The 20704-nt window shown below is 35.1% G+C and overlaps 1 protein-coding gene across 9 annotated transcripts in view; it reads left to right on the top strand.

Moving 5' to 3' along the window:
• Window positions 1-20704, top strand: part of DMD (dystrophin) — a 1137330-nt gene that overhangs the window by 368298 nt on the left and 748328 nt on the right. For 8 of the 9 annotated variants that reach the window (XM_088068904.1, XM_088068916.1, XM_088068923.1 and 5 more), the window contains exons 6-7: window positions 1463-1635; window positions 9932-10050. In XM_088068904.1, coding sequence (XP_087925030.1) covers window positions 1463-1635; window positions 9932-10050 — 292 coding nt within the window. Of the gene's footprint in view, window positions 1-1462; window positions 1636-5555; window positions 5673-9931; window positions 10051-20704 lie in introns of those variants that run through there. The other variant, XM_088068939.1, reaches the window with a different exon arrangement.

Genomic DNA, 20704 nt, shown 5'->3' on the forward strand with positions numbered 1-20704 from the left:
CACTTTATTTTCTGTCTCCTGATCTAAAAATGGAGACAACTATAAAAAAAATATATTCTTATCTGACTGAATTTATATTATTTTCATTGGTGGAAATTACAAGCTAAGACTAAAGTTAGGAACATATCCCATGCAATTTAGAGATGATAAGTTACTCCTTCCATCTTAGAAACTAATAACATATAAAGTTTGCGAATAAGTCTCAAAAGGAAAATTAAGAGCGCTGATGCTGTTTGGGCAATATGACTTGAGATGCAAACCCAAGGTGTTATTTCAGTAATTCATATCTTCACAAAATCAAATGATTGAATTAATTACTTGAATCTAGTGAGCAACTTACCGTACTCAACACGAAAAGGTTATCTCTGTTCTTTCTAAAATATTACAGTAATTAATTGTTGTTATTGTTAACTGTTCTTTCTGATTACAGCTTCTGAAATAAAAAGAAAAAAAATACCATTTTTACAGTTTCGAAGTGGTCCATCTTTTTTCATAAAGTAGATTCTGCCCTGTTCTTTGACTGACTGATACTGATGGCAGAGCAATTCAAGGGAAAAGTGATAATGAAATGCAATATTCCCTGAGTGAATAAGCAGCAATAATCAACTTTATGGTTAAATTATATCTTAGGGAATATTTTAAAAGAGCTGCAATTCTAAAAGATAAATGGAGAAAGCAATTATTTAAAAGGTGTTACTTTACAGGAAAATAATTCTTAATAGAAGTGTTATGTGCTCTTTTACTAGTAAAGAAAATGATAGGAAATAAAAAATCTACTGCATTATGTCAAACTCCAGGATAATATTTATAAAAGCCTTTAGGCTTTTTGTAAAATAATAACTGTAGATTGGTAAGATCTACAAAAAAAAAAGTGAAAAAGAAATACTAAGTTCATTAAAATAATAAAATTGAAACATATGCAATACTCTTTTAATGCACGCAATGATATTGACTTTTTATCCAAGTACATGTATGCAAATACAGTTTGCACCTTTAAGTCAAAAACATTATCTACCATGCACTGAGGAAATTTATTTTGCCTTGGTACTATTTCAACTCTGTCAATGAGAGAAGAATGCTGTTCATCATTTTATCAACTTTTGCTGTAATGTATCATATTAATTAAGGATGTATTTCCAGATCAAAGAAAACCACAAGGAGAAATACTTAGTTTGAAAGAACTCTGTTACCACAAGTGATGCTAAAAAAATGTGCCTTCTCTGTCTCTGCTTCACCTGTGGCAGAGGGATGAATGCATTCAGTGCATGTCAGTAGCTGTTGTCTTTAAGCATTCAGAATTGATTGCTGTCATTACATTGTGAAAACAGGTATGTTCGTTAATTACTTAGGAGTTTTTCTTTAAGGTTGAAATTTATTTAAGTGAAGGATTTTCATTTCAAGAAAAGAAATAGTCAGCTTTTTATAAGTTCAATCATTGATCAAATTCTGTCTTTTATTGCAGGTCAAAGATGTAATGAAAAACATCATGGCTGGACTGCAGCAGACAAACAGTGAGATGATTCTGCTGAGCTGGGTCCGTCAATTGACTCGCAATTACCCACAGGTCAACGTTACCAATTTCACCACTAGCTGGTCTGATGGATTGGCTTTCAATGCACTCCTCCACAGCCACAGGTAGGAAAAGTAGCTTTTCACTGTTTCAGTAAGCTTGTGACAGATGGCTGTAACAGGGCTTGAGGACAGTCTATCTATTATATGGGGGGTTTGCTGCTTCCTCTGTGGGTGTTTCAGCGTTCTTTTAAATGACCGACTGTTTGCTTCAACGTGGGTGCTGCATTTTGTGTCATACTAAATCCTCTCATGGAGGGAGAGCTTTTCACAGCACAACCAAATATACACAGCTCAGGTCCTTTTCTGGAATTTCAGTGTGTATACCAAGAGGATAGTCTCAAGGAGTACAGGCTTGGAAACTTTTGACAAGAGCAAGGAGTAGATCCAAAACTAAGCCTTTGAGGTTGTCCCAGAGGGAGAAAGAGTTTCCTCTGGGTACTTAGAGGGGGAAAATATGGTGTTTGTTGAAAGCCTCTCATAGCTGCTGAATTGAAAGTATGGATTTGCCTTGCAAGGACACAGCTGGAGAAGGTAGCCTTTGTTTTCAAAACCTTTCATGTTATTCCACCAGCTGATCTGAGTTTTTAGCCTCTCTCAGAAGTTACCTTTTTCTAGTCTGTGCTGTATAAAACTCTACCTCTAGAGATTCAGGATTCTCTGGGGGTTCTGTCTACATGGCTTAAAGAAGATGTGCAAGTCAATTGATCTAAAAGACCATTTCTTGCCACTGCTGCTTCTAAAGCAGGATTGTTTTTTCCAATATGATAAACCTCCCAACCTCTCTTCCCCTACTATTATACTTCTCTCTTAAAGGGGACTGTCCTGCACAGTCACTGATTGCTCAAATTACTAGGAAGTTGAACTTTTTTAACTGTGTAGTGGTTTAAACACCATCCAGAAATTAAACTCCAGATAAGCCACTCCCTTCTCTCTGTCCCCTCTGGCAAGGGAGGAGCAAAATCAGACTTTGTTGGGACCACAATTTATTGAAAGCAAAGAGCAATGGAATAAGAAACGCACAGCAACAATGGCAATAATAATAACAAAAGCATACAGAAAGAGAGGGTGTTCTTCTCACAAGGAGATGGTCACCCCCTTGACTTGGTTCCATGTGGCAGCCAGGAAAAGAAGATGACAGATGCCCCCTGCACATGTCACTTCCCCAAAGACAAGATGGTGACTATTTCCATGTGCTGCTCCACATGGCAGCTGGGAAAAAAGGCAAGATGGTGAGGAGGGCTCTCAAATCCCAAGACAATGTGGAAAACTGACAAACAATCCCACCATGTGGGTAATCATCCTAGAACAGGTTTCAAGCGCACCAGCCACATTCCATCCAGGGAGCTGCAACTGAATTTTTTCCCTAAAATTTTCATAGCATTGTAACCTCTCTTAGGATGTGAATATAACTCCTCTGTTTCCTCTGATTTTACCCCCAGTCATCTTTCCACAACATCTTTCCACCTAGAGACAATATCAGACCGCCTGTTTCCTGATTGGGGTGTCTGATACTGAGATATTCAGATTGTATGCTCTGCAGGACCATGTAATATCTGGTATCTGAAATCAGTAATCAGAAATTCCTTTTTGTCCTTCTCTGTAGGAATTAGCTTCAGAAGTCTGAACAGAGGAACTTAATCAGGATGAGTCCCTGGCTGGGGAGTGCAATTGCCAGTAAACCACACTGGGATTGTCTAGACAAATCTCTGTGTCCTGTGTCAGACTTTATGCACTGCTGTGTTCAGATCAGTGCAAAGTTCACCAGATGAACATTCATTTCCTGCTTACTGGAATTTATGTGCATTATTCAGGTTTTGTAATTCAGGGCTGAAAAACTTAAGCTTTCTTTTACTCTTCTTCTGTCTGCTGCCATAAATCTTGCATAGCTTTCTGCACCGTGAACCTATTTTCAATAGAAGTGAAGAATTACTCCACCAAAGTCTTGTCTCTTGCCCAGCAGTTACTGCAGTTGTCTGGGAAATGGCAAGTGTTCAGTCAGATTCCCAGAGGCAAGTCCCCAAGACACACCAGTCATATTCTGGACTTAATCACTAAGTTCTCTGCAAGAGTTTCATTTCCTCATTCCCTCCAAAACCCTGATGCAGTAACTTTTAAGATGAATCAATTATGTTTGATTTTTGTTGACTTTTCATTTCATGTTCAGTGTGTGGGAACACTGGATTGTCCTTGAAAATTCCAGATGGAATCGATTAAATAGGTACGCTAGGACATTCAGTGCTCAGGAGCTCCTACCTGTATCCCATATTAATAAAAAACCTTCTCTAAGGAGCCTAAATCAATCACTCTAAGATGCAGGTACATTAGAGACTTGTTGGGTGTGAGAGTGGCTGGGATTTAGTGCCTAAAGAAGGCAGTTTGGATATACACTGAAGAAAAGTTGTCCCAAGAGTGATTTACATGAATTCTTAGAGAAACCTGGTGTCTCACAAATCCTACGCTTTATAAATATTTTGTGATTTACTTACATAGAATGATAGACATTCTGATGACAAACACTTCTGAATTTAACTCCTCTCTTTTCCCTGATCAATTTTTCCAGACTGTTCTTTTGGGTTTTTTTTCAGAATACCCTATTTCTCCACTTCTCCTGTTCTGCTTCTTTGTTTGGTCTATTTCTTTGTTCTCCGTAAAGTTTTGTCCAGATGCTGTCTTCTTTTTTCCTTTTATCCTCTGACTTTATTCCTCTGCATTGACAGGAATGGAAGCAGAAAGGATATAAGAAAGGATAGCTATAGTTTGAAAATCTGGTATGATATTTAACTCATACAGTGGACCTGGTGCCTAGTGCGTGCACTTTTTTCGTAATTTTAGCTCTATTCCTAGACTTCTACAAAAACAAAAACAAGAAAAAACTAAAAAAAAAAACTTCCAAAACCCAACAGAAAACATCAAATACCAAAAATCTGTCCAACACTGAAAGCAATGCTACTCAAAGTTGTTTTTTTTCCATAATATTTAGATGCTCTCTGAAAATGAGGGTAGATTTTGTGGTATCATTAAAGCTATTTATTTTTCATACCAATCCCTTTCATTTATGGATGGTGATATTTTTATTTCTCTTATATAATATTTTCAGTGATGAACAGGTGGCTTTTTGTTTTGGTTTGTAGTTTTGGGGTTTTTTTTGGTTTTTTTTAAAGAGGTTCAGACATTAATGTAAAATTTGCATCTGGATGAATTTTCTAAGCACAACCTCAAAGGGATTGATATAAAGTAAGAGACTATCATGAAGCACTGAACACATAGTATGCTGTGAGAGCAGTGGGAAGCTTTATTTTCATAGTCTTTTAACCCACCAATCACTAGCTTTCAGCTTACTATTCTGATTGGATCAGATTTTTCTAATGCTCTTTCTCTGTCATTTTATAAAGGGGTTACTTTAGGTAGATTTTCCCATCTCTGTAATCACCATGTCTCCATGGACATTTGGGTTCCTTAGCGATTGCTTCCAGTGCTGAGTGCAGGAAGCAGTGGAACACAAGTCCCCTGGCAAATCTCCAAGGGCACATTAGTGACTCAGAGTATGAATTTTCAGGATATAAGCTTGGCACATGATCTCTTGAATGGTATGTTCTGCACTGAACTGAAAAAACAAGGCAACAGCTGTGGAGTTCCATGATCACCCTAGGAATATACAGAAACTAAAATATTTTGCTGACAAAGAGAGGTCAGTCCTTCCACAGTTGAAACTCTCCCTTCTTCAGGCTCCAGATTACAAAGGCCCCATTTACTTCTTTTAATCTTTTTCCTCCAGGTGGCTATCAGGGAGAGCTTTACCTCTTTCCCCTGACTTTGTGGGGGCTGTTTTTTTTCTTTTCTCCCCTGGTCCTGTAATCAGGATTTTGAAGTGGGAAAAGTTGGTATTCATTATCTTCCTCCTTGCTTCTTTAAAATGCTTGAATTTAGGTCAGGTGACTGCCTTACAAATGAACACTTCACTGCAGCTGTTTCTGCTTTAGGGTGCTAGAGTGAGGAGGGAAGAAAAATGACATCAAAAAGAGGTCCTGGACAGAAGCAAAAAAAAAGTTTTTCTTCAGTAGTTTATAGGAAAAGTAAAAGCAAAAACAAAGGGATCAGAGGTATGAAAATAATATTTTTTTAACAAATCACTAGGTTATGTATCAGTTGCTCTCTCCTGACCTTTTTCAATTGTGAGAGTTCTGAAGGCATGTACAAGATATTCTCGTATAAAAAGCTGAAGCAGCAAACACACAACTTTTCTTTTGATATGGGGATGGTAAATTTTATGGTCTAAATATGACTATTTTCTGTCTACAATAATGGAAAACTCTGGCTTTTCTTTTCCATGACTTTAATACCTACATAGAAGTCTGTCAGGATTTGTTTGTTGATAGTATATTCCAGATTAAATATTCTCAATATTCTGACTCTGGCTTAACTAACTTAACTTAACTTAAGTTCTGTTGTAAATTATGTAATTGGGGGTCAGAGGGGTTGTAGGGAGTCTCTTTTTTGCTTTACTTTTCCTGGAAATATGTTTTGAAAAAATTCAAGTTTGTTTTCCCTTTTATTTATTTTTTTTTATTGTTTGCATTTCTGCTAGTGATAGGAAAGAGCTGTTGGTACAAAAATTACCTTATGTTCAATAGAAATTTTGATTTTTACAATGCTAACTTCTCCAATGAAGCCTTCAATCCTTTCAAATTTGGCTCTGCATGGTCTTGTCATAAACTAATACAAGAACAGTTCTGTTTGAGCTGATTGAATGGCTAGATAAAGTTTAGCATGTTCTACTTAATTCTAACTTTGAAATTATAGTGGTTGTATTGTTCAGGAGGAGGAGTGAGAAATGTCCCTTTCAGACAGGACCCAAGCTGCAGATGTTAGTTTCATCTCCCTTAGTATTATTTGAACAATATGGAGAGCAAAAACTAAGGCAAAGAATCAGTATTCCATTTAATTTATTTCCTTTACTGTTTCATACCTTCTCACTCCTGCATTTAAAACTCCTTTTAAAGCTAATAGGAGTTGTAATTTGAAAATCAGTTTCAGTGTTGTTTTGGGGATTTTCAAAAGCTATTTTCCGCTTGCCACAATTATTAATCTTCTGGGCTATAATAATTCCCACAATCACACTTGGCAATATTTCAACATAAATACACCCAGTGAAACATCCTGACACATAGCACTGAGAAGCTGATGCTTTAAGCTGACATTATGACACTGTTATTCTAGTGACAGAGCTATGAAATGTGTATAGGAACATAATCTTTCAACAAAGGGAAAATCTGGAAAGTTAAATTGCTGTTAACTTCTGGAGTAGAGAGAGCTGTTTGAATTTACTTTTATTTTAATTAAATCAGTGCTTATCAGAGCTGAGTTGCAGTAGGTGGCCATATACTTCTAAGTTGTCTTGGAATCTGTGCTGTCTGCTTTATGCACAACACTAACAAAATTGATAAGAAATCTGACAGTGACGTACTAAAGCTTACTAATTCTCCTCTGGCTGTGTCTCAGAGGGTTCAAATTTTTGCCATCTGTAATGAGTGGAAAGAGATGCTGCATGTCCTCTACACAGGCAGCATGCAAATTCAACCCAGGCATTAAGATGTGATGTTTGAAACTCTTTTGAGTGCTAGAGTGTTTGGTTTTTAAAAGAAAAAAAAACAGAAACAAACAAAAATCACAAAAACAAATTAACAAAAAATCTGTGTGTCTTATAATGAGATTCCTACCTCTACAGATGATGTAATGAAAATAATTTAAGACTATCTTGGAAGGTTAACTTTGAAAATTCCCTCCTGGATTATACAACTGAAAAGCTGGATGAAATTGACTATCCTAGATATTATTAATGATGACAGAGGTTTTCTCAGGAGGGGTAAGACAATATTGTGACATTCCTCAAGGAGCAATTGTAAATATTCATGTTCTTTCCCAGTGGAGTCCTGACTAATTGAAAGTATGTTCCTGTATATAAAATATTGTGTCACCAAACAAGAAATGATTATGTGAAGATAATGTGCAGCTCTGAGCATTGCAGGTGTGCTTAGAACTTTAAGCCATATTAAAAAAGAAAAACAAAAAAAGAAAAAAAAAATTAGGGGGAAGCAGTCCCTTGGATACAATTCTTTCCTCTCCTTGTCCTATAGGCTTTTCTTGCTAAATAATCTTTACTCTCTAGCCTATGTAGTATATATGCAACACATCCTTGCCAAGCTTTTTAAGACAGTCATAACAGACAGATTTTTGGTTACTACAGTGTTAGTTAAATTTGCTTTATGAACTTGTGCATCCTATGCCTAGTGTTAAATTTGGAGAGGATAAGAATTTGAGTAATATCTGTGTGCTTGCAGAATAAGGTGTAGGGGCGTGGTGGCTTGACCCCAGGCAGCAGCTGAGCACCCAGCAGCCACTTGCTTGCTTCACCCACTGCTCTCCCAGGAAAAATGAAATCAGGAAAACTCTTGAGTCAAAATAGAGTCTTTTAATACATGGGGGAAAGAAGAATAGAAAAACAAATGATGCAAAGGCAGAAACAGATGCTTCAAGTAAGAGACACCTTCCCAGACAAACCCCCCCCCAACCTCATTCCCTTTCTTTACCCAGGTGTTTATGGCTGAACAAGATATATGGCATGGGCTGTCCCTTTTACTGGTTTGGGTCCCCTGTCCTGGCTTCGTCCTTTCCCAGTTTCTTGCCCATCTGTCCCCCATTGGTTTGGGGAATATAGAGTGAAGGGAGAAACTGATGGTCTTGAATTCATGTAAGCACACTTAGGTAATGCTTGGTTTGCTCTGAACACTATTTATATGTAAATTGAAAACACAGCATCATGTAGACTGCTATAAACAATGCTACCTCCATCCCCAGGTAAAGTATGGCCGAAAATATTTTTTTACTAATTATGAACACATAGGGTGTATTTTGCATGCCTATGTTTTAGTACACAAACCAGTCTGTGGGATCATTGACTTAATCCTTCCATGAGTAAACCCAGACATTACTGCTACCTAAGTTTCCTCTCCCTTCTCCACTCTGTTCCCAGCCAGGTTTAATATTAAATTCACATTAATTATTATTTTGAAGTTATTCTGCTTGTAGGAAGGAGAAAACTCTAAGCAGAGAGGAGCAAAATAACTTAGAGTAACTCAGAGTTACTATGTAAATCACTCCCCTCTGAGAAAAGATTGGACAGCAGAGGTGCATAACTGGAGAATAACTGCTAGATAAAGGGCATTTTTTTCTTTACTCTCTTGACATTATTATGATATGATGTAGTGAACATTTTTTCAATTTATTATAACTCAGGAGACTATTTAAAATTAATTTCTAAAACTAATAAAAATGTGAGTAAATGCCATTAATTGCAAAATTTAAATTGTGTAAATAATGTGATTGATTTGTCTTTAGCTGAAATTATACATTTAAATGTCCTCTGATTTAGAACACTGTATTGAAATCACAAATAGCATAGTTGTTTTTCTTCATATTACATGCACAGTAATTACAGGGTATTTGATGAAACTTTATTTCTCCAGAGTGCCTGATAACAAATTCTGATTTCCTAATGGATAACTCTCAGATGAAAAGCCAAAGATTGTGCAGTGCTAACATTATTTATACTGCAAATAGTGCAGCTGCTAATGCAAGGTCCCAGGCTGTGCATCTGAGCTATAATTCAGTTTTGGTCATTCTGTCTTTTCCTGTAAGAGCATGTAAATTGTGACTTGGCCATGTTAGGGTAAAAGTTGAACTCTTATGTTCTAACAGGTGTTTCCCAACCCAAATGTTTCTGTGATTCTATGAATTTTTTAGCCTGTTGACCTATTTCAGTCTGTTGTAACAGTGAGCTGGTAATCTCAGAAGCAATTACACTCTTAGAAATACTAATTGAAGTGAAAGACTGGTAGCTGGGGGGAGGAGAAAGGCCCCCTAATGGCTTCAGCAGTTGTGTCCTGCTCATCCTGCCACATGCCAGTCCTGATTGCATGGCCACAGCTCCTGATCTTTCCCACTCAAGCAGTGCTTGGGCAGAGTAAAGGAGACAATGTGCTGTGGGCACTGTGGGCAGTGACAGGATCCCAGTGCTGTGGGGGAGAGCAGCAGGTTCAGGGATGTGAGCTTATAGGTTGTTGGGACTTGGTGGAAATAAGAAATAGGGACAATGTGCTTGTGGTGGACATGGATGAGAGTACAATGCAATGAGAATAGATTGCAAACCCATTAGAAACTGAGCTTCAGTAGTCCCGGGGCCAATTAACATGATCTTTCATTACAAAAATAAAATTGATGCTGATGCTTAGCTTTAGAAATACATAAGTAAATGTAAGACTGAAAAATAAGAAACTTATTCTTCCTCTTCTTTTTGCTTTAGACCAGACCTATTTGAATGGAACGCTGTTGTTTCCAAGCAGTCACCTGTACAACGATTAGACCATGCATTCAACATAGCCAGGAAACACCTGGGAATAGAGAAACTCCTTGATCCTGAAGGTTAGTAGAAATTATGTTGTTTGGTGTTTGTTTTTTTTAAGTTAAAAAAAAAAAATTGCTATGCATTTGATGATAAATGTATTTGAATTTTTTTGGCACAAGAATTTAACATTTTGTGAGATAAATTATAAGTTGAAGCAAAATCCTTTACTTTTAGTTCTAACTTGTGCTCTATTGAAATAACATAAAGCTGCCTATATGTACATGCTCTAAAGCAATTTTTTTTTGCTTTGGGACCAGAGTTTTAGTGAGCATGAGCTGAATTGGAGGCATCTAAGAAAGCTGTTGATTTCTGTTTTGAAGGTTTAGAGCATCTGCTGCTTTTATATCTTCTGGAAAGATCTTGAGTTCAAATTTCCTTTTAATGTATATCCAAAACATGTATACAAATTCTAGCTACTCATATTTTTAAATATTACATATATTTCTCTGTATATTGAAATTTTATCAGGATGACATGTCTCATACAATTTTCATTTAATCTTAGCTGTAATAGGATTACCTGTTTTACCTTGACTACCTTTTATACATCCTTAAACAGTCATGTTTTAAAGGTTCCTTGTTTTTCACATGTTCACTTGAATTTCACACATTTCTATATATTCTCTGACATAGTTTCTGCATTGTTGACAGACTAGTAATTCTCCCTCAGAGGATATTCCTAAAATGTTCTTTACTCCATGGCAATTGGAATAGCCATTGTATTATATGGGTATGTATGTATACACACACACACGCTTTTTTTCATACAATGATACCTTTACTGTATTTTCATGAAGTTTCCTATTAAGCCACTTATAAATAAAGTTTCCTATTTCTTTGTGCTGTTTTCAGTGACTCACTCATGGTGAGTTTTTCATGGGAAGAACTAGTATTTAACAAAATGCGAAAATGAATTTAAAGATAGCGTTGAGTCTCTTAATGTTTAAATTTATTTAGACATGTCTCAATTGTTAACTAATAACCTTGAAACTCAAGTATTTCCATAGAAGAAATATTGAAAATATATGTAGTTGAATGGCACAGCATTTCTTGCCTAGTAAACTCTTTAATTTCTAAAAGTTTGCTGAACCACTGAAGGAAGAAGAACTTTTCTACTTGCTAAAGCATGGGATTGAGCTTGTAAACTCTGAATGAGATTGGAATTGAAAACTGAGTTGTGCAACTGAATCGATGTAGTCACAGTGTTTTCTATAATTGGTTAAACTTTCTTCTTAAAACAGATTAGTGAATTAGTTATTTTCTCTACACAAGAGTCACTTCTGATTAGACATTTTATTCTGGTTTTGGCAAAGATACTTGCAGTTGTTTAGCCAACAACTGAAAAACTCTTAAACGTTGGTGGTTTTCCAAATGTCTGCTGTAATTATTTGCTATTCAGTGTTGTAAGTCACAGTGCTAGCCACCTATTTCTTTTTTCCCCTCTGGAAACATTTCCAAAGTACAAGTACATTTTGTACCTATTTAAAAGCATGAATATGAGGAGCTACAACTGTTATGTTTGTAATAGTAAATTTATCTCTTGATTAAAAACCAGAATTTCTGGTATGCATGCAAGGGAGAAATCTTATTTGAAGGTTCTAGACTATTCTTTCTGTAATTTTACATTGTGTATTTATCAAGTTTCCCAATTAGGTACTCAAATATCTCCTAACACCATATTGTTTAACAAGACTCTCTTCTCTGGCTGCAAAATGGTAATGTATTACAATAAAAGGGAGTATGCAGTGGTGAAATTAGTTTCATGTAATTTAATACCTGTCAAAACAGCAAATGAGTAACTTGTGAACACTTTAAAATTAAGTTTTTTTTCATTAAATGTCTGCTGTCTCAATTCTGAAACTATGAAGTAGAAAGGAAGCCACTATTCAGTAAAGGCCTACTTTTCTACAACCAATGTAGTAGTCAAAAAATAAAGGCTTTGGGGTTATTTGTGTTCTGAAATTACTGATGATTGATATGTGTTGAAGGAGATGTCTTGGGAATCTGTCTTAAAAATCAGGTTTTTAGAAGTAAATATTTAGACTCAGCCAAACTGGTTTGCTAGGTCATATATGAAGTTGGTTTGTTTCTGAGGTTGCTGATATTTAAAATCTGTCCCAGGAGAAATAGTCAGTTTAATACTAAGGTTGTTGATACTTCAAATCTATCCTGTCATCAGCTTTTAAAACATTTTTCAGAATTCGATCTCCATTTCAGTCATCAAAGTGGTGAAGATCATTTATGTCTAGATATGTCTTGTAAAAGCTATGTTGTTTCAATTTTTGGAACCTGGATTGTTTTTGGATTCATGCAGAGATGACAATTTTTTTGCTATTGTCCTTACTTATACTGGCTATTAGGAACACTTTTATTCTATCAGGGTTTAGGAAGTCCTGCAAGGAGCAGGCAATTGGGTTCAGTGATCTCTTTGAGTCCCTTCCAACTCTACATATTTGTGGTCTTTTTGATTGAATGAAGTCAGAATTTTTTCTTAGTTGTATCAAAACAAGCGGTTTTATTTTTAATATTTAGAAAACAAACAAAAAAAAACCAAAAAAATACACACAACTGGGGAAAAAAATTTCCATATACTAGCTTTCCCATATAAATCTGACAAGAAATCAATATATAAACAATCTGGTTTGGGTAACTAATATTTGGCAACAAATACTAGTTTTGAGCAAGCAAAGCAAAATAGCAAAATTTATTATTTGAAAGGATCACAGATAGCATTACCAAGACTTAAAATATCTTACCTGTATGATTATAAATACAACAGGAGGTCATTAGGAATCACATTAGGATACTTTGGCCAGAAAAAACCTATTTGCAAAAACATTTTTTTCTTTTGAATCTTGCCCACTAATATATAGGTCTTTAACAACTTTCTTCTAAATAAAACCTTCTAACATCTACCAATTTCCTCCAACTGATCTTGTATTTTCCTCTTGTTATCTTTCATACTCTACATTGCAAAAGTACTAAGTAATGAACACCAGACAGACATTTAAACTTTTCCCTGCTGTCACTTTCCTGGGCCTTGTGCTTGTTTGTGCTAGCCCGATAATAAATAGGCTAAGAAGTTATATAATTTCTGCTGTCCTTTTTAGGTAAAGTAATTATCCAGTTTCTTATACTTTGTGTAGCCTGATTAAAAAAAACTCATTTAATCCATCCCAATCGTATTTTCCATATTTTTCCTTAATTTTCACTGATGACATGAGTTTTTGTCACCATTAGTAAGTGATAATGAGACTCGGACAGTTTTTCATTTGAAAACTTTTTTGTTTGATCTTAACTTCCTATATTTCTGTATCTCAACAGTAATGGATCCTACCATATTGGAGCACAAAAAAAAAGGGGGGGAAAATCTCTCAGCTCTGTAGTTCATGATGTTGTTAACCATGTCTTCACTCAGTAGTTGTATACATTTCTAGTACTGGTTTTCAGTTCATTTTAATACCCTTGCTGATATGTCTTATTCCAAGGGATTATGAGAAATTTCCTAACCATCTTATAATGATTAAAAAATAAAATTAAAATGTCTTGTTTTCTTAAGGCTCCTTTTGGTTTTTAAAGCCGGGAATAGTTTTGGTTAAATAAGAGGAAAGTCTACAGGAATCACAATTAAAAGTGCAGCATTAACATCAAAACAGTTTTACTTTTGCTTTACTGTTTATCAGCACAAATTTCAGCTCTTTTTCTGGACACTCCATCAAGTTACATCAGGAGCTTTGTCTTTAGTTTGTAGCACAGATGTGTGTGCTCATCCTGTGCTGCAGGATGAGAGCAGGTCTAGCAAAATACCTTCAAAACTAATAGTAAGGGTGAACTTTCATATGAATGAACTTGCAATACATACATTTTCCAAATGCTTGCTAGTTTCATCTATATTATTGCAATATTTTACTCTGTGCTTTCTTTTGTCAAATATTTGCCCTCAAGATTAAACTGCATTTCTTTACCCAGTGTTAAGGTGAAAGTTCTGCTTTTTCTTTGCAGTCTTAAGCAAATGAAAATAGTCAACAAAAGTAGTAAATTCACTAGACACCATCTAACCCCACTTTATCTTCCATATTTGTGAGTAGATTTAGTACTGTTTCTTTGATCTGTGAGCAATTGAGTTAACAATAGATGACTCAACAATCAGTAACTTTTACAGATTTCCATGGAAATAAATGGCTTGAAGGGTACTGCATTAAGAGACTCAAGGACAAAATAGGCCTTTTCTCTTATCAGTGGGAAAACCAAAAATAGGTGTAATTTACTTTGGAGCAGGGCACATATGCTACGAAAGAAATTGTAAAACTTTCAGTTAAGAAGGGTGTGCAGCTTATAATATCAGGTACTGAACTTAGAATTATAGAGCTGTGTAGTAACCTTGCATTGCAGCTGCTATTGTAAGTAGTTCAGTGATGGTTAGCTAAGTATAAATGCATAGAAATGAGAGCAGTGTAAAAATATGTGGAGAATCTAACAATGGTGAAACCTATAAAATGTTTTATGAATAAAAGTAGGGGTAGTAATAGTATAATGAGCAGAGAATGGTTATTCTCATATTTCCAGCTGATTGTCATATTCATCTTGGATTTTTAGTGGTGATGTGATTGAGACATACCACTATGTGTTTCTGTAAAACTATGTCTGAGCTTGTAACAATGTTATTTAATTGATAAGCATCACTGATCACAGCTGTTGTTCTTCACATGATGCTGAGAGAATTTTGGATGAGGTACTGGAATGTCTTGTCATTTTTTAGCTAGATCTCCTGTCCAGCTTCTTCCAAGGTGAGAAGAAGCAGAATGGGTGGATACCTAAATATCTTTACAGTAGATACTGTAAAGAGCACAGAGGTGTTTGTGCTGTGAGCCTGTTTTTTGACAATTTTTTGATTTTCAAAAGCTTTGGATTTTAGCACACAACCACCTTGCACCCCCAAGCGTAGAGAGACTTCAGAAAAAGCAATAGTCTGAATGCTTCTTTTCTTTACATCTAAATACTGCTTCTATAAGTAGCCTCCTGGTCTTGCTTAAGCAGACCATTTCTTCCTTGTTGCATGGTCTTTCAACTGATAATTTACAGTTCTCTCCCTTGCTTTTTCTTTCTTTTTTTCTTTTTTTTTCTTTTTTATGGGGTGGTTCTTTTTTTCTTCTGTTGTTTTGTTGTGGAGGTTTGTTTGGTTTGTTGTTATAAAAAGCTTGGTAAAATAAAATAATTTTTCCATGTTAGTATTTTATAATTACAGTGCCTCAGGACACTGGCAAATTGTTGTAGTTGGTCTACTCTAACAATCAAGTAGGTTTCCACAGTGTGTGTAGTTTTCTCTGTCACTAATAATACTGTAGTTTAGCATTATTTTTTTTTTTCTAGATAAATCTCTTCTCTAAGAATGTTAAAAAATAAGGTTCAAATACTAGTATCAGTGTTCAGTCTAGTGTTTTTTTTCTTTGCCAAATTTCTCATGTGTATTTTATGCTGGGACTTACTTGATATGTCCATAATTCCTGCTTTAGGCTAGAATTAAGCATGCTTTTTTTAACTGTAATTTAATGAATGAAGCCCTTTGGGACTGGGTACATAATCGTTGGTTGCTCAAAACAATCACTGATGGAAGACCACTGAGAAGAGATCATTTATAACAGCATTATTTTATCTGATGCATCAACACAGAGAATGAAATTAGTTTTGCCCCTCTTAAAATCACAAAGGAAGAAGAAGGATTATTACGTAAATGCTCAGAATATATTCTGTTGAGTTTGTGCTGGTGCACAGCAATGCATGTTTCTTTATTGGATATTTTGTCTCATGATAATTTAAAAAAGATGCAAAAACATTGTATTTGCCTAGGCAAGAAAGTTTCTGTATTATATTTTAAATAAACTTTAGTTGAAGCGAGGAGATTTATCTGTTAGAAGAAGTTTTATTCTACTTATTGTAAGTAAGGGGGTCTTCTGACTAAGAATAGGCCCAGAACAAACTACAATGCTTCAGTCTTAAAATACCAGTTATTACAAAAATGTTCCATAATCAATATCTTCAGCACTGTGATACTTGTACAAATATATCTATAATTAAAAATAAAAATAAAAAGGCTTTTTGAAAGTAGAGATATTTTGTGTAGAGACCTTTGGGGTATGGGAGGTTGACACTTGGAGATTAATACTCTAAAAATTCTAGAGGAGAATTTTGATTTAAATTAATAAGCCCTGTCCCAAATTTCATATCTTAATATCCTTTTTTTCTTGGTTTTTTGTTTGTTTTTGTTTTTTTGTTTTTCGTTTTTGTTATGGTAAAGAATTTGCTCTATTTAAAAGTCCCATAGCCCATATTCCAATGTGAAGATACTCTGGTTTGTCTGTTATTGATTTGGACAGCTGCTAAAGGAATTACTAATTTGAGGGACAAACTCCTAGAGGTATCTTAAAACTTCTGTATTTTTGTTTAGGTCACAAATGGCAGGATGATTAAGATATTTACCTGTTAGAATTGAACCATGTTAATTGGGGAAATTTGATTACAATCTTGGATTTGGAATAGAATGGGCAATAATAAGTATTAGTGATTTATACTTGCTTTCAGGCAGGCTTCTCCCATTAACCCCCTGTTATGTGAAAGGTCAGTCATTGTGCCCCAAGTGGAAATGCTGGACTTCATCCTTCTGGTTCTGGTTATCTGAAAGTCATTTGAAACATGTTTTATCTACCAGGTGGTGGAAGAAACAGTTTTGAGTTGAAGCCTGTAGAAAACAAATAAAAGGAAGAAATTCCTCTGAAACTTTGTGGTTTTTTAATTAATATAATAATTTTTAGATCATAATTTGATCTCTGAGCTGACTTCTTAGGATATATAGTCATAGAAGACCCAAATCTTTGAGTTTCTAAAGTTATTTTTTTGGCTCTGACTCTGAGCAAGTCTGAACTAATTTGTGTGCATAAATCCAACTTTGTGAGATGTATCGTAACCTTTATCATGACTTTTCTTGAGATAAAATTTTTTATAAGGACCCTAAGAGAGATAATTCCCTCTATAATGATTTTCATCTTCAGTTGACATTCTTCTATAAGAAGACAACGTATCTAAAGCCTAAATTAATTTCCTTATCTCGGTGTGTCTCTGTTTATCCTGAAGACAAGACATTTTGGGCACTGTAGTGATTTTCTGTACAGAAATCTGATCAGAAAAAAAACCCCACAAAAAACCAAAAAAACAACTTAAGAGAAGAATTTTCTCTTTTATTTACAGTGATTTTTATTTTCTACTGGTTCCAAAGAGAACACATAGTAATGCTTGAAATGATTGAATCTGGAAGTAGAAAAAAGAATCACCTACCCTCAGGCAGTTTTTGCATTCTTAATATATTAAAATGAAAGTGTATGGAGAACAGGACCTCAGAAACTTGAAAGAGTTACTTGCTTATTTTTTCTGTTATTTTAAAAATATTTTCAGCCTTGACATTCACTGTTAAAAGAGAAAGAAGCTGTATTATCATAATCTTCATAGAGGATGGTGGGCTTATTCAGTTTTTGGTCTTTCTGGGAATTATTTACTTTGCAAAAAAAGAAAAAACTTTTTCTACATTCCTGTAAAACTGTTTTCCTCTATTTTTTTTTTTTTCCCATTTCCATCTGTTAGTTTTTTAACTGGTGCCTTAATGAGCAGTGGGTTTTATCCCAATTACTTTCTGGAAGCTTGGTGTAAAGAAACAGGGGAAACATGATTGCCACAAGAGAATCTTGACTTAAAAATTAGAACACGTATTTCATTTTTGGTAGATAGGAAGTAACTGTTTTATAAAATGATTACAGGATAATTTCTTCCACAATTTCCATCTGGAATCCAACCAAGACAGTGACATGTTTTGTTAGAGTTGTTATGAAATTATTCAAAGAGGGTGCATTCCATTTTCCTTATAGTTTACTTCAATTTGTTGGGAGATTTTTCTTTTGCATAGCATCTTGCAGGAAGCTTGTAGATAATATTCTGCTAGTTCTGATAATATTGTAGATAATATTCTGCTAGTTCTGATTCTTCCACTTACCATAAAATGTATTGATACATTATTTAGTGCAAGAATATCAATATAGGAAAAAATGCTTTGAATTAATGAGGTTTGTATCAGTAAAGTGTGTTATATCTTGTGTGAACAATATTTTTGAGATGTGTGATCTGTAGGGATTGCTCTGCTAAGCAGCTTAAGTTGCTCCATAAAAAAATCAGCCTGAAATAAGTGGAAAATGTGTGAGCCATAACTAAAGCAGTGTTCTGAATGTGAGTGGAGGGAGTGCTTAAAGAGCAAACTGAAGTGCTTTTTTAGCACAGTATGTTTTAAAGGTATACAGTGATAAGCAGAGAGAAAATAGTGTGAATCACTTGTACTGCTTGAAATAAACTGACTGTGGAGCAAGTGGACTGATGCTCTTGAAATTACTTGTTAATGACCAAGCAGCAAGGGAACAAAGCTGGTGTGCACGGATAGTGGACAAGGATAGTTGCTCTCCAGTATGTTTTCTGGCCATTTCTTCCTCCTTCATGAAAATAGTACTTGTTTGCACTGTGGAAATGTGCTTGACTGTGCTATGCTATGACTACATGGCTTTCCTTAAATAAATAGAAAACTTTCAAGAATTTTCAAAGATGTTATGAATATTTAATATTTCTATATGATATTCATGTAGAAAATACTTAATTTTTTTTTTAAATGATTAAGACTTCAGCATTGGAATCAAAGATGTCTCTTGTCACAAAGTCACTTAAATATAACAGTGGAATTAATAGAAATAGTTGTATCAATGCCCAAAATGGAATATCATCAATTATGTTGAATTTGAGTATGTTAAGGCCATATGAAGTGGTTCCTAGTATTTTTTTATGCAAAGCCTGCAATGCAGCTCTGAACATGATGAAAATTCACTTTTGCTCTTGTGTATTTGTTGAATGCCTTCTCCAAGAATCACTGTCAAATGATGTCTAAAAAATAATCAAATCTCTCCATTACTTGCTGTTTAATACTTACACAGTTTAAATGAGAGTAATTGAAATCCCTCATTATTATAATGTTTTGCTGTGACAGCCTCCCTGACTTTGACACACCTATGACTCCAGAGCTGCAATGGACAAACAGCAATCATCGATCTGCCTTCCTACATGGCTGCATAGCATTGCTTGTGCTCAAGGCAAGATAATTAAAGTCACAGCAAACTGTAATTTGTTGCCCTTTTTCTTAACTTTTCCAGTCAGAAATCTCCATGGGTCCTTTGTGGTTTTTATGGTCAGATTTCACGTCTAAGTGCACACTTGTTAGAATGTGCCCAGAGTATATTCTTGGACCCAGATGCTCAAAAGCAGTCAGGGGATTAAAAATTTTGTAAGCAGAAATGACCCTGTCTGGAAAATACAGGACTGAAAATTGCATTGAATTCTGGAGAAGAAAAACCAAACAAAACACAACAGGAAAATTGACCCCCTTTCACTAATCAGTGTGTGCAGGGAGCAAACACAGATGAGACATTCTGAATGTTTCTTTAAATAATGCTGTTTAAAGTTATTGTTGTACAGCAAGGTGTCCTAATTTGAAGAAATATCTCCATGAAGGATAGTGTAGAAAATGACCGAAATAATTGGATTGTTTGCATGCAAATTAAATTTTGATTAAGTGATGAAACATCCTAATTTTTTGGGAAAGTTTTAAGAGTGACAAATGCTAGGCTTCCAACTTTAACTACACAAATGAGTGTAGAAGGAATATTTTTAGGGCTAATATGCCCTTTATAATAGAGGCTCTATATAATAGAGAAACCTAAAAAAAATCTGCTGCCAGCTTAATGCTCATAAAAATTACTGTATTTGTTTGGCAGTTTCAGAATTCAGACACAATAAATCTAAATTTTAAATTTACTTTTTTTTTTTTTTTTTAAAAAAAAAAGAGTAGCTTCTATTCCAAGTTTCTGCTTGCATTTTAATTTACCTGAAGTGAGAAATCACTAAGCACTGACACCATATGTCTTTGCCTGGCTGAAGGGACTGGGTGGAACTTGAGGCAGCAAAGAGTGAGGAGAGGTGACTGGAATGAAAAAGGGAAAAAGAAGAACAGGTAAAGCAAGGTATATAAAGTGAAATAAGCCTGGAAGTGAAGTTGGACCTGGTATTTTGAGAAGAAAGTTGTTTTTCCCTAAATATTTACGTGTAATTTTTTGTTTCTCAATATTTAAGTCAGTATTTAAATTCACCTTTTGTTATTTGGCAATAAATGAACTTAAATGCCCTGAACTGAGTCTGTTTTGCCTGCAGGAATAACTGGTGAGTGATTTCACTGTCTATTTTAACACATAAGTTTTGTCACTCTTGTACTTTTCTCCCCTGTCCCATGGGGAGTGAACTGGTTTATGGATGGGGCTTGTTGCCAGCCCTGCCAACCCACAACCCTCAAACACAGTAAATGTAACTAAATACAAGTATAATCCAAATCAAAATGGATGCTGGTTACTGCTCTGTCCTTGACTCCTTTTTTTAACTTTGAACTTTTGTGGTTCCAGGTGATAATTCAGGATTTATTTGGCCCCTAAAAGATAAAACAATCTTGTCTTCCCCATCCCTGAAGGAATTTGTCTTATAGGTGTGATGGCTGCCAGCACCTGGACTATTTGTAATTGACAATGGCCTCCTAAGGTCAAGA

The sequence above is a fragment of the Pseudopodoces humilis genome, chromosome 2 (assembly GCF_049639895.1).
Source record: "Pseudopodoces humilis isolate 2021_Gansu_Grassland_sample_001 chromosome 2, ASM4963989v1, whole genome shotgun sequence".
NCBI classification, from domain to species: Eukaryota; Metazoa; Chordata; class Aves; order Passeriformes; family Paridae; genus Pseudopodoces; species Pseudopodoces humilis.